General features: G+C 51.4%; 1 protein-coding gene and 1 non-coding gene across 4 annotated transcripts in view; one reads left to right on the forward strand and one right to left on the reverse strand.

Moving 5' to 3' along the window:
• Positions 1 to 2,293: 2,293 nt before the first annotated feature.
• On the reverse strand, positions 2,294 to 2,425 carry LOC119813849. The gene has a single exon (XR_005285294.1). It is a non-coding gene; the product is annotated as a small nucleolar RNA SNORA33 (small nucleolar RNA).
• Positions 2,426 to 3,266: 841 nt separating this feature from the next.
• The window catches only part of Hdac5 (histone deacetylase 5), a 34,902-nt gene continuing 24,951 nt past the window's right edge, over positions 3,267 to 13,217 (forward strand). For all 3 annotated transcript variants that reach the window (XM_038325053.1, XM_038325054.1, XM_038325055.1), the window contains exons 1-2: positions 3,267 to 3,418; positions 9,166 to 9,379. In XM_038325053.1, coding sequence (XP_038180981.1) covers positions 9,358 to 9,379 — 22 coding nt within the window. In that variant the 5' untranslated portion in view covers positions 3,267 to 3,418; positions 9,166 to 9,357. The remainder of the gene's footprint in view (positions 3,419 to 9,165; positions 9,380 to 13,217) is intronic.

The following is a 13,217-nucleotide window of genomic DNA, read 5'->3' on the forward strand; positions in this document are numbered from 1 at the left end:
CCACTGCGGTTGTGGGTCTCTATTGTTATGATGAAGCACCACAAACAATGCAACTTGAGGAGGAAAGGGCTTTTTATTTGATTTACGCTTCCACATCATTGTTCCTCCATTGAAGGAAGTCAGGAGGAACTCAAGCAGGGCAGGAGCCTGAAGGCAGGAGCTGATAATCCAAGGAGGCTTTGTGAGGAGTGCTGGCTTGCTCTCCATGACTTAGTCAGTTTTCTTATAGAAACCAAGACGCCCAGGCCTGAATTGGCACCACCTACAAGGGTTTGGCCCTTCCACCTGGATCACTGATTAAGAAAATATCTTACAGGCTTGCCTGCAGCTGATCTTATGGTGGCATATTCCCAGTTGAGGCTTCTTCCTTTCCAATGACTCTAGCTTGTGGTCAAGTTGATATAATATAAGCCAGCGCAATGGGTTTGGTTTACAGGAAGAAGGCTAGAGGACCCCTGACTCAAAGCCATGTGGGATGTCTACACTGGAGTGGCCTTTCTGCTCAGAGTCCATGGTCCAGTCTTAGGACACTACCTTGTTTACTCTCTTAACCCTCATCCATATCAGTCGTCAGAGTCCATCAAGTCTCTCCAACACCGTTGCAGATGTGCAGATTCTGTGTTCAAGACCCTCGTTTCCTTAGTGCTCGGAGGGGGGGGAGCTCAGTAGCAGAAGTTGTGCTTAGTATGTGTAAGGTCCTGGTTTCATACTTAGCACCCGCCCCACAAAGAACTTATATTAGAGAAGAAGACAGACAATGAACCAATAACACTAAAGATAATGTTACATGGTTATAAATTATTATCAGAGTCAGTGAAAGCATATATAACAAGGGGATCTAGTTTAAATTAAAAGACAGAGAATGGCCTCTTTCGGGAAGTAATATTTAATTGAATTCTGGCAGATGCATTGGAGGCAAAGAGAAGGGAGGAGGGGCATTCCAGAAATCAAAAATGGAAGGAAAAAAAAGTTTGTGTAAAGGCCGGGAAGAGCAAGGGGCACATTCTTCAAGAACGGGAGAGAAGGGTACAGAGCTAGACTAGGGAAAGGTAAGCTTATGCGGGAGGCTGGGGAGGCAGGGATCGTGTCCTGCTCAAGCTTTGGGCTGGTAGTTTTCCAAGATCCAGGAGAGGACCAGCTGTGGCAAAATCTCCTGGGTTTGTATTAAATATGAAGATTTCTGGGCCTCTTTCCCGTTCTGAACAACAAGCACTGGGGGTGGGGGTGCCCAAGAATGAACATCTCTGAGCAAGTTTCTCTGGCGAGTTGTACACATTCCTGGACTGGTGACAAGTTTAAGTGACAAAATCAGAATTGTTTTCAAAACTGCTCTTCAGTAGATTTGCATTATAAATTGTCTCTTTGGAGGAGGCGAGAGGGACGCAGGAAGGGTAGTCGTTGCCAGGAGGCAGTTACGGCATTTCAGGTAAGGTGCCCTTTGGCTAAGGACCAAGTGTGGGGATGGAGATATATGGGCGTGGGACATTCATGACATGCTTTATAGGAAAATCCTTTACCATTTATTACAGGGTTTTTTGTTTTTGTTTCTCAAAACAGGGTTTCTCTGTGTATCCCTGGCTGTCCTGGAATTCTCTTTATAGACCAGGCTGGTTTCGAACTCCAGGAGATTCACCTGCCTTTACCCCCTGAGTGCTGGGATTAAAAGCATGTGCCTCCACCACTCAGCTATTACAAGTTTTTTTTTTTTATGCATGTCTTTTACTTTAATACATGGTGGTTTCAGATTTCAGGGGTACAGAAAAAGACCACAAAGAAAGTAAACATTTGGTTGATTTTTTTCCTAAGGTTTTATATGCATATCGACTCAGATCTATGAATTTAGTTTGCTTTTGCATATACTACTGGTACTATTGAAACAAATCAATATTCTTGTGGGGTCTTGCTTTGATCCCTCCCCCATATATCTTTTTATTTTTGAAAAAGGATCTCGTGAAGCTCAGGCTGGTACTGAATTCAAATTCACTATAGTAGAGGATGGTCTTGGTATCTTTATCTCTCTCTCATTTGGCTTTTTGAGATAAGTTCTCTCTAGGAAGCTCTGTTTGTCCTGGAACTTGCTAAGTAGACCAGGCTGGCCTTGAACTTGCAGAGATCCTCTTGCCTCTGCCTAGCAAGGGCAGAGACTATAGGCATTCACCTGCACCCTCTGCTTTAGAATGTGTGTGTATATGTGTGTGTGTGAACATGTCAGTGTAACTATGTTGTCTTGTTTTTATAGCTGTGTATTGAACACAGGCCTCATATGCTAACCACATGTTCTACTTCTAAGATATGCTCCAGGCTGTTTTTAGGGATCATAAGGACAGTCACTTGTCCTTAAGGCTCATTACTTGACAACACTATTGCCAGCTCTTTCTAAATTTTTGCAGAAACATGTTCAGATAAGCAGATTAATTGCTGGCTTTACATATAATTTTTAGTATCTGGATGATAGTTCGCTGACTGGACGTCTCTTAGTTTATTTGCAGATACTTACCTGATATTTAGATTGTTTCTAACAGTTCACATTATTATAAACAATCTCTTTCTATGCAATATTTCCTGACAATACATTTTTGCTAGGGGAATTGCTAGGTCATTGAAAAACTCTGTAGGTTTAAAAACACAGCCATGTCCTATTGGCATGTACTGAGGATGGCACCAAAGTTGGAGACCAGCAGTCTTTTAGGTTCTTGGTTTGCTCCTTTGAAGGCCAGAGACAGTTAACAACCAATGCTGGCTTTCTCCAAGAGTTTCTTCATCAAGATGCAGCGTTGCTGCGGTTTAGGCATGGTGGGCTAGAGACCTGTTCAAGCTAAGCTTCCAGCCTCGCTGCCCCTGCAGGGTCTTCCACTTCCCTGGCAGCCCCTAGGATTCCACCCCTGTCCAACTCCATACCCTCCCCCTAGCAGGGGAAGGGCGTGTTAGGGAACAGCTCAGGCTAGCAAAGATTGCACCATCCACTGTTTGTAAAGGAAGTCGACAAAGCGCAGAGAACAAAATCATAGATCCACACATCCAGGTCCTGCAGCAGCCGGGATCCGGGTTACACTCATTTCATTACTTGGTGTAGAGGTCGGGTCCCTTCTTGGCCACCTCCGCCCCAGCCTAACCTTGGGTTGAGTACCGGCCCTTTAAGGAGCTGTCACGGTGGCGCTATTGGCCCCGCCCATCTGGGGGGAGGGCCAACTGGGAGGGGAGGGGTTCGTGGCTGAAGGGGGGGTCTGGGTCTATTTTTAGCGCGGGGTCGGATCACGTGACGGGAGTGACGTCTCTGAATGTTGTTGTTGGTGGCGGCGGCGAGCGGAGCCGGAGGAGCCGCCGCAAAGATGGAGGAGCCGTCGAGGAGGCGCTGCCGCTGCTGCTGCCGCCGCTGCTGCCGCCGCCGCCCGCGAAGCCGGAGCTCGAGCCGCAGCGGGTGAGCGCGCCGCATCCGCCGGGACCTTACCTCCCGTGGCCCCAGGACGCCCAGCCGCGCTCGGTCCTCCCGCCGTCGCTGCCTGCGGGCTCCCTGCGCCCCTGTCCTTCCTCCAGGCGCGCGCGCCGAGCCAGCCCGCACCCCCAGGGGGTGTCGCGGGGCCGGGGAGCGTCGCCTCTGACTCGCCGCGCGCGCCTCTCCCCACCCCTCCCTTGCAGGGCTCCTCTGCAGGTAAGGGAGGGGCCGATCTTCCCGCACCCCGCGCCCCCAAATGGCCCGCAGACCAGCGGGGAATGTCTGATTTGTCTCCTCCCTGGCAGTTCATAATCCGTTGCAACAGCGATTTGAGCCTTGCACCTGGTTTCTGAGCAGACGCTCTTTTCACTGGACACCCCATTCTTGTTACTTTGGGGTGAAGGGCGCAGCCCACCCACCGTGCTTCTCCAAGTGGCTAAGAATATACGCTTGATTTTATGCCCTTGACGTCCATGCAGGTGAAAGGGGACTGCGGGGCCCACCTTACTTCTCTGTGCCATTATTCTCACCCCCTCGCCTGTGAGGCGTTACTGCGTTTATTACCACCCTCTTCTGTCTGACACCCTTGAGCTCAGGAAAAAGCTGGGAGATGAATTGTCATCTTCCTTGGCTAGAGTAGATCCCTCCCCCCTACCCAGTTTTCATCTTGGGTTTGTTTCTCATGGGGCAGGGGTTCTAATAGTGCCTTGTTAACTTGGGGGAGTCGGCTTCCCCACCCCACCCATCCCCGAGGCCCTCAGGAAGATGAGAACTGGCTGGGTGATAAGTAATTAATCTAGGAGCTGGGGGCGGAGAGTAGGGTGTGCTTCATTTCGGGGAGAAGGTGACCACTTGATGTCCCTGCGTTTGGCCCTTTTAAGATGAGCTTTGTTCCTGAAGAGGAAGGGTAGAGGCTGCAGTTGATTTTGGGGTGTGCGGAAGGGACTCAGCTCTTTGACAGTGACCACTGTGCTTCTGGGACCTGGGATTAGCTTTGGATCTTGGGGATAGGAATGAAAAGAGGGGTTTAGGGTTCAGTGGGAGAGGACGATAGAGCCAGATCCTAGGAACAAAAGAAAGCAGGGGGTGGGAGATTGAGGACTTTGGGTCCTGTTGGCTCTCCACTTTGGTGCTAAGGTTGTAGGCAGGAAGGCGCCTCAGTTTCTGAAGCCCGATAACACTGGGAGCCAGGAGCCCATGCAGGGTGTTGAGATGGGTCTATGGATGAGCCATGTTGGGGGCTGCCTGCTTTTTCCTTCCAATCTTCCCTTCCCTTTCCTTTCCTTTCCTTTCCTTTCCTTTCCTTTCCTTTCCTTTCCTTTCCTTTCCTTTCCTTTCTTTTCCTTTCCTTTCCTTTCTCTCCTTGAACAACAAAGCTCGGGGAGAACTTGGTTTGCTTCCTCCTTCTTTCGTAAACCTTCTCTCTCCTTCCTTCCACTTAGACTTGGATCTGGACTAGGTCTTGTCAGAGATAAGAATAGCTGAATTAAAGGAGTAGGCTCCTAGCATGTCTTGACACACTGGGGGCCAAAGAGGTCCCAGATGCACGTTCCGGGGAGGGGGGCAGGCATGTAGAAAATGACTGGTCTGGGCCAGCCCCTCCTCTTCCTCAGTGTGTCCTCCAAGGAACATGAAATCTGGAGAGGGGGTAACGGTGTCACATGCACCTCCCACCCCAAGTCTCTGCAGAGATAAGAGCTCTGCTTTCCGTTTCTTAGGGGTGATATCTTAGCGGTGTGCTTAGATATGGGAGCTTGGGGATGGGGGGCCATTGTTGTTTCCGTATGGCAGAGGAGGGGGGTCAGCCTTAGGAGCTGAAGTACCAGCTGCTCTTTAATAATGAATTCTTCCTACTCACATCCCTTTGAGGAGGGATGTCTGGAACACAGCATCAGGCTCAGCCAGCCTGCTAGAGGACTCACTCCTGTTGGGGGTGGTGTGAGAAAGAGACAGTGCGGGGGGGGGGGGCGGCAATTCTTGGCACTTTGGAGCATGTTGCTAGCTCATGAATGAAAACCTGATGCAGCCCGTGAGGGGCCTATTGTAGCTGACTTTGGCTAATTAAACTTTCTCTCCCTTTCTTCTCCCCCTGCCCACCTCACCCCAGCCCCAGCCTCAGCCCTTTCTTGAATGGGAGCCCTGTCTGGTAGTGCTGGGGCGGGGGTATCATCATTCTGTCTGAGGTTTTAGGGCAAACAGACCCTGTCTAATGCCCTCTGTCTCCTCCCTTCCCCCTCTTTTTTTTTTTTTTTTTTCTAGAAATAGCAGCCTCCTCCATCTGGCTTGTGCAGATGCCTGGAGCTGCGTCTGAGCAGACAAACAGAAATGGGCCGATTGCAAAAATGAATTTGTCAGCCTGGTGTCTTTTTTCCCTCCCTTGTTGCCTTCCTCCTTTTTCTAGTTTGGGGCCTGCATGGCTTCCATCCTCCTGGACTTCTGTTGGCTCATCTTGGGAGGTGGGAGGCCCAGGGCAGTGGAAGCTTTGGGAGGAGGCTGGGGGTAGTTGTCTACCGTGGCTGGAGTTGGAGGAGCTGAGATGAGAAACTGCTGGTGCCTTTGGGTGGGATACGGCTGGGCTTTGAGCTTTGCCAGGCAGTGAGGGTTGGGATAAGTGAAGCCTGTCTTGGATGCAGAGGCTGTGTTTCAAACTGCTGGGCCCTGTTCTCTATGACGTAGGGTGTGGCCCCTGACCTGAGAGTGGCCCTGGGTTGGGAGTTCAAGCCTCTCTCAAGCTCAGAGTTGGCGCATCGGGAGTGGGAGGCATGGTGATTGTGGAGGGGAATTTGGAAGGAGCTGTTTGAGGGACAGGATCTCTGTAGGAAGGTGTAGTGAACTTGTGGCCCTCAGGACATTGCACGGCTCTGGTCACCTTTTCCTGTGTGCTCGACCTCCCACCTTACGCTGGAGTTTTTATTGCGAGTGACTGAAGTAGGGTTGCCTCCCTAGGGTTTCTGCCTTCTTCACCTCAGCAGAGCCTGTAAGTGGAGGTTCTGCCCTTCCCTGCACTCTTCCTTGCCCCAGTACCCTGGATGGAGTACAAGGTAGGTTCAGACCCTGGACTAGTCAAGAAAAAGGACAGAGTTGAGAGGGGAGCAGGACCTTGGGGGTGCTGGAGGCGTACACTGGGTTGTTGTCCCTGTGGTGGGGACAGAGCTCCTGGCCCCCAACTACCTACAGAGACCTTCATGTGACATTAGTGGGCCACATCTCTTCTGAAGAGGCACGAAGGGCTCAGGCTGTCCGCTCTTCCCTCGCCCTAGACAAGAAGCTAGCTAGGCCTGTCCTGATCGGGCTGCGAAGGCTTCTTTGTTTCCCAGGAAGTCATGCTGGTGGTTCTTGTTCACTTGGAAGACCTGTGAACTGGGGTGATGCCCTTTGCAGGTGGATAGGGCCCCTGGGTCCCACGCTGTGAGGAGCAATAGAACATAAGTCCACCCTGAGCCCACTGTGTGAGTCCAAGGGGTTGTCTCCTTCCACAGTGGTGCTAGGTGAGGATGAGGGGGTTAAGGGCTGAGCGTCACCAGTAATGGGCCCCTAGGGAGCTATTCCTCTTGAGTGTCCTGCCTTGGAGGTTTCTCTCACTAAATAGATGGGCTGTGCTACTTAGGCTACTGCCATTCGTGGGAATTTCTGAACCTGTGCTCCTCAACCCACGGGAAAGGGTGTGAGCGGGACTGGGCGCCAGCCCTGGTGTGGGCTCGGGCTGAGCTGGCCTGCCCACGCGGGCCCTGCCAGGATACCAGCAGCCCCACCTGCTGCATTCCTGAACTTGGTCCCAGAGCTGTGCAGGTTCTTCTGTCTTCACCTTCCATCTTTCAGTCCTGAATCCTGATCCGAATATACCTTTCTGTAGCCACAGAGTCCCAAACAGCAGGGAGCAGTGGGCCCAGGAGCCCTGCGTCTTTGCCTGCATTCTTGTGGCCCTGTCAAAGAAGGTTGGGGGCTTCTAGGCTCCAACTGGACCTTACCCTTGGGAATCTTTGATGAGGATGGAGGGTTTATAGAGATTTAATACTGGCAGGAGGAGAGGCTGTCTGGGAGATAGAGCTGATTGCCTGCTTGGGGTTGGGGAGCAGAGTTAGGGCTTTAAGGTTGGCAGCTCTGGTCGCTTCCTGACACTTGCTCTCATAGGGCATTGGAGAGCCTGGCTTCTTTTGGAAGCAAATGAATGAGATCATGTCTGGGTTCATTGAGGGCTGTTTAGGGATTGGTCCAGGTGGGTGCTGCCTAGTGTCTAAGGCTTGAAGATTAACTATGGGGCTAGGGTGTGGACTCATGGCTCTTTACTCCATTCTCCATTACTCCGTTGACTTTGGTTACCTCTGGGCCTTTTGGTGCCTTTGTCTAAACTGGGAAAAGGTGTCCCTTGTTCTGGGATAGTCAGTACATGTAAGGTCATTGTTTGACAGGCAGTACACAGGCTGGATTTCATGGTTGCTTCCACAGAGCACAACCCAAGCAATACACAAAGCCCTGGGTTGGGGCCCAGAAACTTTAGCACATGTACAGCGAGTGCTGGGCCTGTTTGACTTTCCCAGTTCATAAGACACACTCTTGTGCCCTGACTCATTCTGGTGTTGGGAAGACAAGAAAGTATGTTTTATTTCCAGAGATGGGTGGCAAAGGCTTTGAACACATGGAGAAGATGCCTGGCCTGAGAGTCCCAGAACTGCTGGTCTGGGTGTCAGTTCCTTCCTGTACTTAAAAAATTGTTTGTTTGTTTGTTTGTTTTTGTTTTTGAAGAAAGGGTTTCTTTGTGTAGCCTTGGCTGTCTTAGAACTAGTTCTGTAGACCAGACTGGCCTCGAACTCACAGAGATCTGCCTGCCTCTCCCTCTCGAGTGCTGGGATTAAAGGCGTGCACCACTACCACCCAGCTGAATTTTAAACATTTTATTATTACTATTACTCTTATTGTTGTTGTTGTTGTTGTTTTGAGACAGGGTTTCTTTGTGAACTAGCTCTGTAGACCAGGCTGGCATCAAACTCAGAGATCCACCTGCCTCTGCTGGGATTAAAGGTGTACACCACCACCACCCAGCTTATTAATATTTTTTAATTACATTTATTTGTAATGTGTAGATGTGTATGTGTGGGTGCGTAGATGGCACAATGAATACATGGCGGTCAGAGGACAACTTTTATGAGTTGATTCTTTCCTTCTACCATGTGGGTAGGATTGAACTCTGGTCATCAGGCTTGGCAGCAAGCACCTTTACCTGCTGAGCCTGCTCACTGGCCCTGCCTGGTGTTTTTTGGAGGTAGGATCTCCAGTAGCCCTGGCTAGTATTAAGTTTACGTAGTCAAGTTTAACCTTGAACTTCTGATCCTCCCAAGTTCTGGGACTAAAGGCATATGCCAAGGTACCCAGTAGCTCTCTCCCTGAGCTTCTGTGAGGGATCCCAGGTCATCTCATTCTTTCCCATTGCCACAAATTGTGGCCAGAATCTTCCTATACATTATTGGTGACTTAGGCACCTTCCGGAGTCTGTAAGGGCTCCACACCTGGCACTGGACTATGATGCCTGCAGAGATTGATGTGGCCATTTCCTGTCCCTTGGGTATCAATTAGGAAGACAAGAAATAAGAGTCTAGTCCAGTTCTGTTTTTCCTGTGTGCCCTGGTCAGGTGGCCCTCCCTTTCTTCCCAGGTACAAGCTGACCGCTCCAAGGTCTCCCTTGGCTCTCAGAGTCCCGAGTTAGGGACTGCTAACCCTGCTCCGTCTCTCCCCAGGGATGCCGTTCTGAGTGCCTGACTGCCTCACCCCGAAGGATGGCCTTGGATGGGCATTAGAGGCATTGCGGCCCGGGCTCCTGTCCCGTCCGTCCGTCTGTCTGTTATCGTCTGTCTCTCTTGACATCACCGCAGCTCCACCCCCTCCCGTCCCAGCCCCCAACGCCAGCTTCCTGCAGGCCCAGAGCCGGCATGAACTCTCCCAACAAGTCTGGTAAGAGCTGTGAGGTTGGAGAGGAGCCTCCTGGGGCAGTTTTGGATACAATGGGCTGTGTGGGTTTCCTGCCCAGGCTAGCTGACTGCCAGTGTCTGAGCTGTCAAGGATTGAAGGGGTCAAGAGTGGAGAACTCACAAAAAAATAAAAAAAGGCCAGAGGCCAACTGTGAGGCAGACCTGGGAATCGATGGCTCTGGGCTCTGGAAGGGCCTGGGTCTCTCTCTGCCCCCATGCCTGCCTTCAACATGAGAGCTTTGGGTACCTGAGATGGTGATGTGAATCTCTCTGGGTAGCCTGGGACAGTGTTAGAAGCATTTCCCTGGATCCAGCTGAATGTTCATGCTACTTCTTGTGGTGGTGGCTTTTTCCCTTGCTGGAGTGTCTCTTGTTCCATACCTTTTTTCTGGTGGAGCCTTTCAGGGCCTTATGCCTTAGGCTTGGGTATACATTGTGGGGAAGTCTTGGCCTTCTGCTGAGTGCAAAATAGATCACCCTCTTCTCATGGCTCCCTTTCCTCTCTGTTGGGACCCTGCTCAGTGCTTCCAGGAATAGTCTATGGGTGGGACTCTAGGTAGCTTTATGTTTGGGTGTGTCCGGACATGTGCCCATGAGGATATATCCAGATGTCTTGAGCTGGACCCTCCAGAGTTTCCCAGGAGGTTACAGGTTAGTGTGGTCAGAGTAGTAGCTGCCTTTTGTCCTCAGCTATCTCTTCCTGCAGTGTGACAAGTCCTGCATCTATCCTGTCCAGCTTCAGTCCTTCCCAGCACACCCTGTCCCTGTATCGTTTTCTGCAAGCATGGATAGATGAATATTTTCCCTCTTAGAAGTTAAGGGAAGTTAAGGGCATTGGATAAAAACCGAACTGTAAGAAGAAGGGAGGAATCCTACCCCAGATTCGATCTCTAACCACCTTCTTTCTGTGTTTGTGGTTCCTCCTGGGGTCAACCTGTTCTTGCCTTTGTTCAGCTCCTAGGAGTTGCACCAGGCAGGCTCTAGAGCTCTGGCTTCCTGTCTCATCCTTTTGGGCTGGATGGTGAGAGGGATGGAAGAGGCCCGATGACTGTTCACCGGTCCCTCAGTTCTGCTCTTTGCACGTCAGGCGTGACTGGCAATAATGCTGCTTGCTTCCTTTCTCTGAGCCACTTTCATATCTGCTTCACATGGGGGTTGCGAGCTGACCCTTGACCAGGGGCACAGAAGCTGCCCGGGGACATCTGTTGGTGGCTCGGGAAGGACATTTCTTAGCAGTAAGTAGGGTTTTGTTCTCTAGCAGTGGAAGGTTATCGTAATCCACTCAGGGTGAGATATTTACCAGGCTGTATTCTAGACACTGATGGTCCAGGTTCTCCTCCTGCCATCCTCCCAGAGCTGGCAGGTGTGCACCAGCTCTGGCAGGATAGGCATTCTTGGTGACATGCCTCCTGGCTGGCTTTCCAGCTGCCCCCAGCAGGGGGAGATGCTGTCTTTTCCATGTATGGGAGGGAGGGAGAGAAGGGGGGGACACACAGAATATAGAACTTCTTTTTAGGACCGGTGAGAGGCATCAAAACAGGGGTCTTCGCTTACGGCAAGAGGTAAACTGCTGTGGCCCTTCCCATAGTTTTTCCTACAGTTCCGGGGCTGGCTACTCTAGTGGGCTCCAGCTGCCCTCTGCCACGGAGACAGCCAGTCTGTGCACAGCTTTTCCTCTTTGAGGGGCTCAGTATCTGTTCTCTGAGTTCAACTGGCATCTGGATTGGGGCTGCTGATGCCCAGAGGCTGGCAGAAGCTGAGAATACATGCCTTGGAATTCCACAGAAATAAAGTGAAACCCCAATTTGTAACCAGAGCCCCTAGGTGTCCAGTTCCCTGTGGACATCTTGCAGAAGTCCCCCCCCCCCCCAAGAAAGAGAGATTTGGAGCCCCAGGACAGGCAGCAGACAGGAAGGAGTGATGAGTGTGACCCATCGCTCCCTACAGCCTGGCCTTACTTGCTCTCCTCTCCCTAGGGCAGTCAGATGCAGGGTAGGGTACAGCAGTTTGCTTTCTCTCTGTCCTCTGCTTTCTCTCACCATAAGAACTTTTGGTTTGACAAGTCCTTGCTTGGCATCACCAACGAGGCTGGACTGTGGTGGAACAGAGCAAGAAGCCAGGAAATAGTCCATCCCTGTCATCCCAGCCTGTAAGTCAGCATGCAAGTTACTGCTGAGGGGTAGCAGGTGGAGATTAAGTGATCTGCTTCTGGGCCCACCACTTCAGGCAGTGGGCACTCAATTTGTATACTCCTGGGCTGGGCTGCATGCCAACGCTTGACCTCATCTACCTCTCTGTTCATCTGAGGATTCTGCTTCCCAGAAGAGGCCGCTCTGCTCCTGTCTACCTTTCTACCTTTCTTTTTTGGCAGAGGAGGGTGCAAAGGCTGAGGCATTCTCTCCTTTTTCTTTTTTTAGGTAGTGTTTCTCTGTGTAGTCCTGGCTGTCCCAAAACTCACTCTGTAGATCAGACTAGTCTTGAACTCACAGAGATCTCCTGCCTCTGCCTTTGAGTGCTGGGATTAAAGGCGTGCGCCATCGCTGCCCAGCTTTCCTTCCTCCCCCCCACCTTTTCTTTTTGTGGTCAGGCATTCTTTATTTTTCTGGACCCAGTGCTGTCTATACATTCTCTTCCATGGGGTTAAAGACTGATCGAATCCGTAGCAGTCTGATTTGGCCTCACTGGCTTGAAGGAGCTTCCCTGGGACCTAGGACCTCGACTGCCCTGGCCATACCCTGTTCTCAGTGCCATTGCTCAGAGAGGGACAAGAATGTGGCCTGCCATGTGATCCTGTCTGGGTGTTTGTTGGTGGGGCCCTGGAGGAGGCATCCAGGTTCCCGATGCCCAGCGTGGGAGGGAGATGAGCCTCACGATAACACCTGTCTGCCCAGCACCTCCTCGCACCCTCTACACTTTCTCTCCTTCCCTTTCCCAGGAGGGAGGGCGGCTGCCCCCTCCCTTTGGGGTGACCAGAGAAACTGGGGCATGGGTGTGGGGTGGAGCCAGAAACCTTGGCGTCCTGTCTCCCTGCCTCAGGCTCTGCTTCTGAGCCCCTGGGAGGGCAGCCAGCCAGCCAGAAGGAGAAAGTGGGTCAGTGCTGGCCTGGGCAGAGGTCTGGGGAAAAGACCCTTGGTCTCCCTTCTCTCCTGAGGTGCCTTGACAGGTTGGAATCTGTTCTTTCTTTGTCTGCCTTGCTTCAATACCCAGAGGTATTGAAGGCTTAGGACTGGATGGTGAGAGGAGACAGGATCAACCCAGAGGGGCAGTAGATGCCAAAGCAGATATCCACATTTTTCTTGCAGTTGGTTTTAAATGAGAAGATTCTTCCAGTACCTAACCATGGACCTGGCTCACGGTAGTTCCTAGGCCATAATGACAGGTCCCAGCATGACTGGGCTCAAAGGATAAAACTAGAGGGTAGTAGGCAGGGTTGATGTTTCCGGGACATGTCTCAGGGCCAGCCTTAGGCTTTTGGACTGCACGAAGCAGTACTTCTCTGCCTATTCAGTCAGGGCTCCATGCCAGCTTTTGGGCCAAGGGAGTGAGCTGGAAGAGCCCAAGAAGGTAGCATTGGGCTCTCCCCTCTGCCCCAGCTTTAGAGGATTTGGAGACCATAGTGTAGCCTTAGAGGGAGGGGGTGGAGGTAGTGCTGTTGGGGAGGATAGAGCTGGTTCTATAGCCCAAACTCGGCTTGGATATGTTTCATGGACCACATCTTTAGTTGAGTACTTGGTGAGATTTGTGGGCTAGGACTTCGGAGCTGGAGATAGGAATGGAGATGTAAGCAGAAAGAGGGGCATTGTAGCAATGAAGGTTGAGGT

Source organism: Arvicola amphibius, chromosome 4 (genome assembly GCF_903992535.2).
Source record: "Arvicola amphibius chromosome 4, mArvAmp1.2, whole genome shotgun sequence".
Lineage (NCBI taxonomy): Eukaryota > Metazoa > Chordata > Mammalia > Rodentia > Cricetidae > Arvicola > Arvicola amphibius.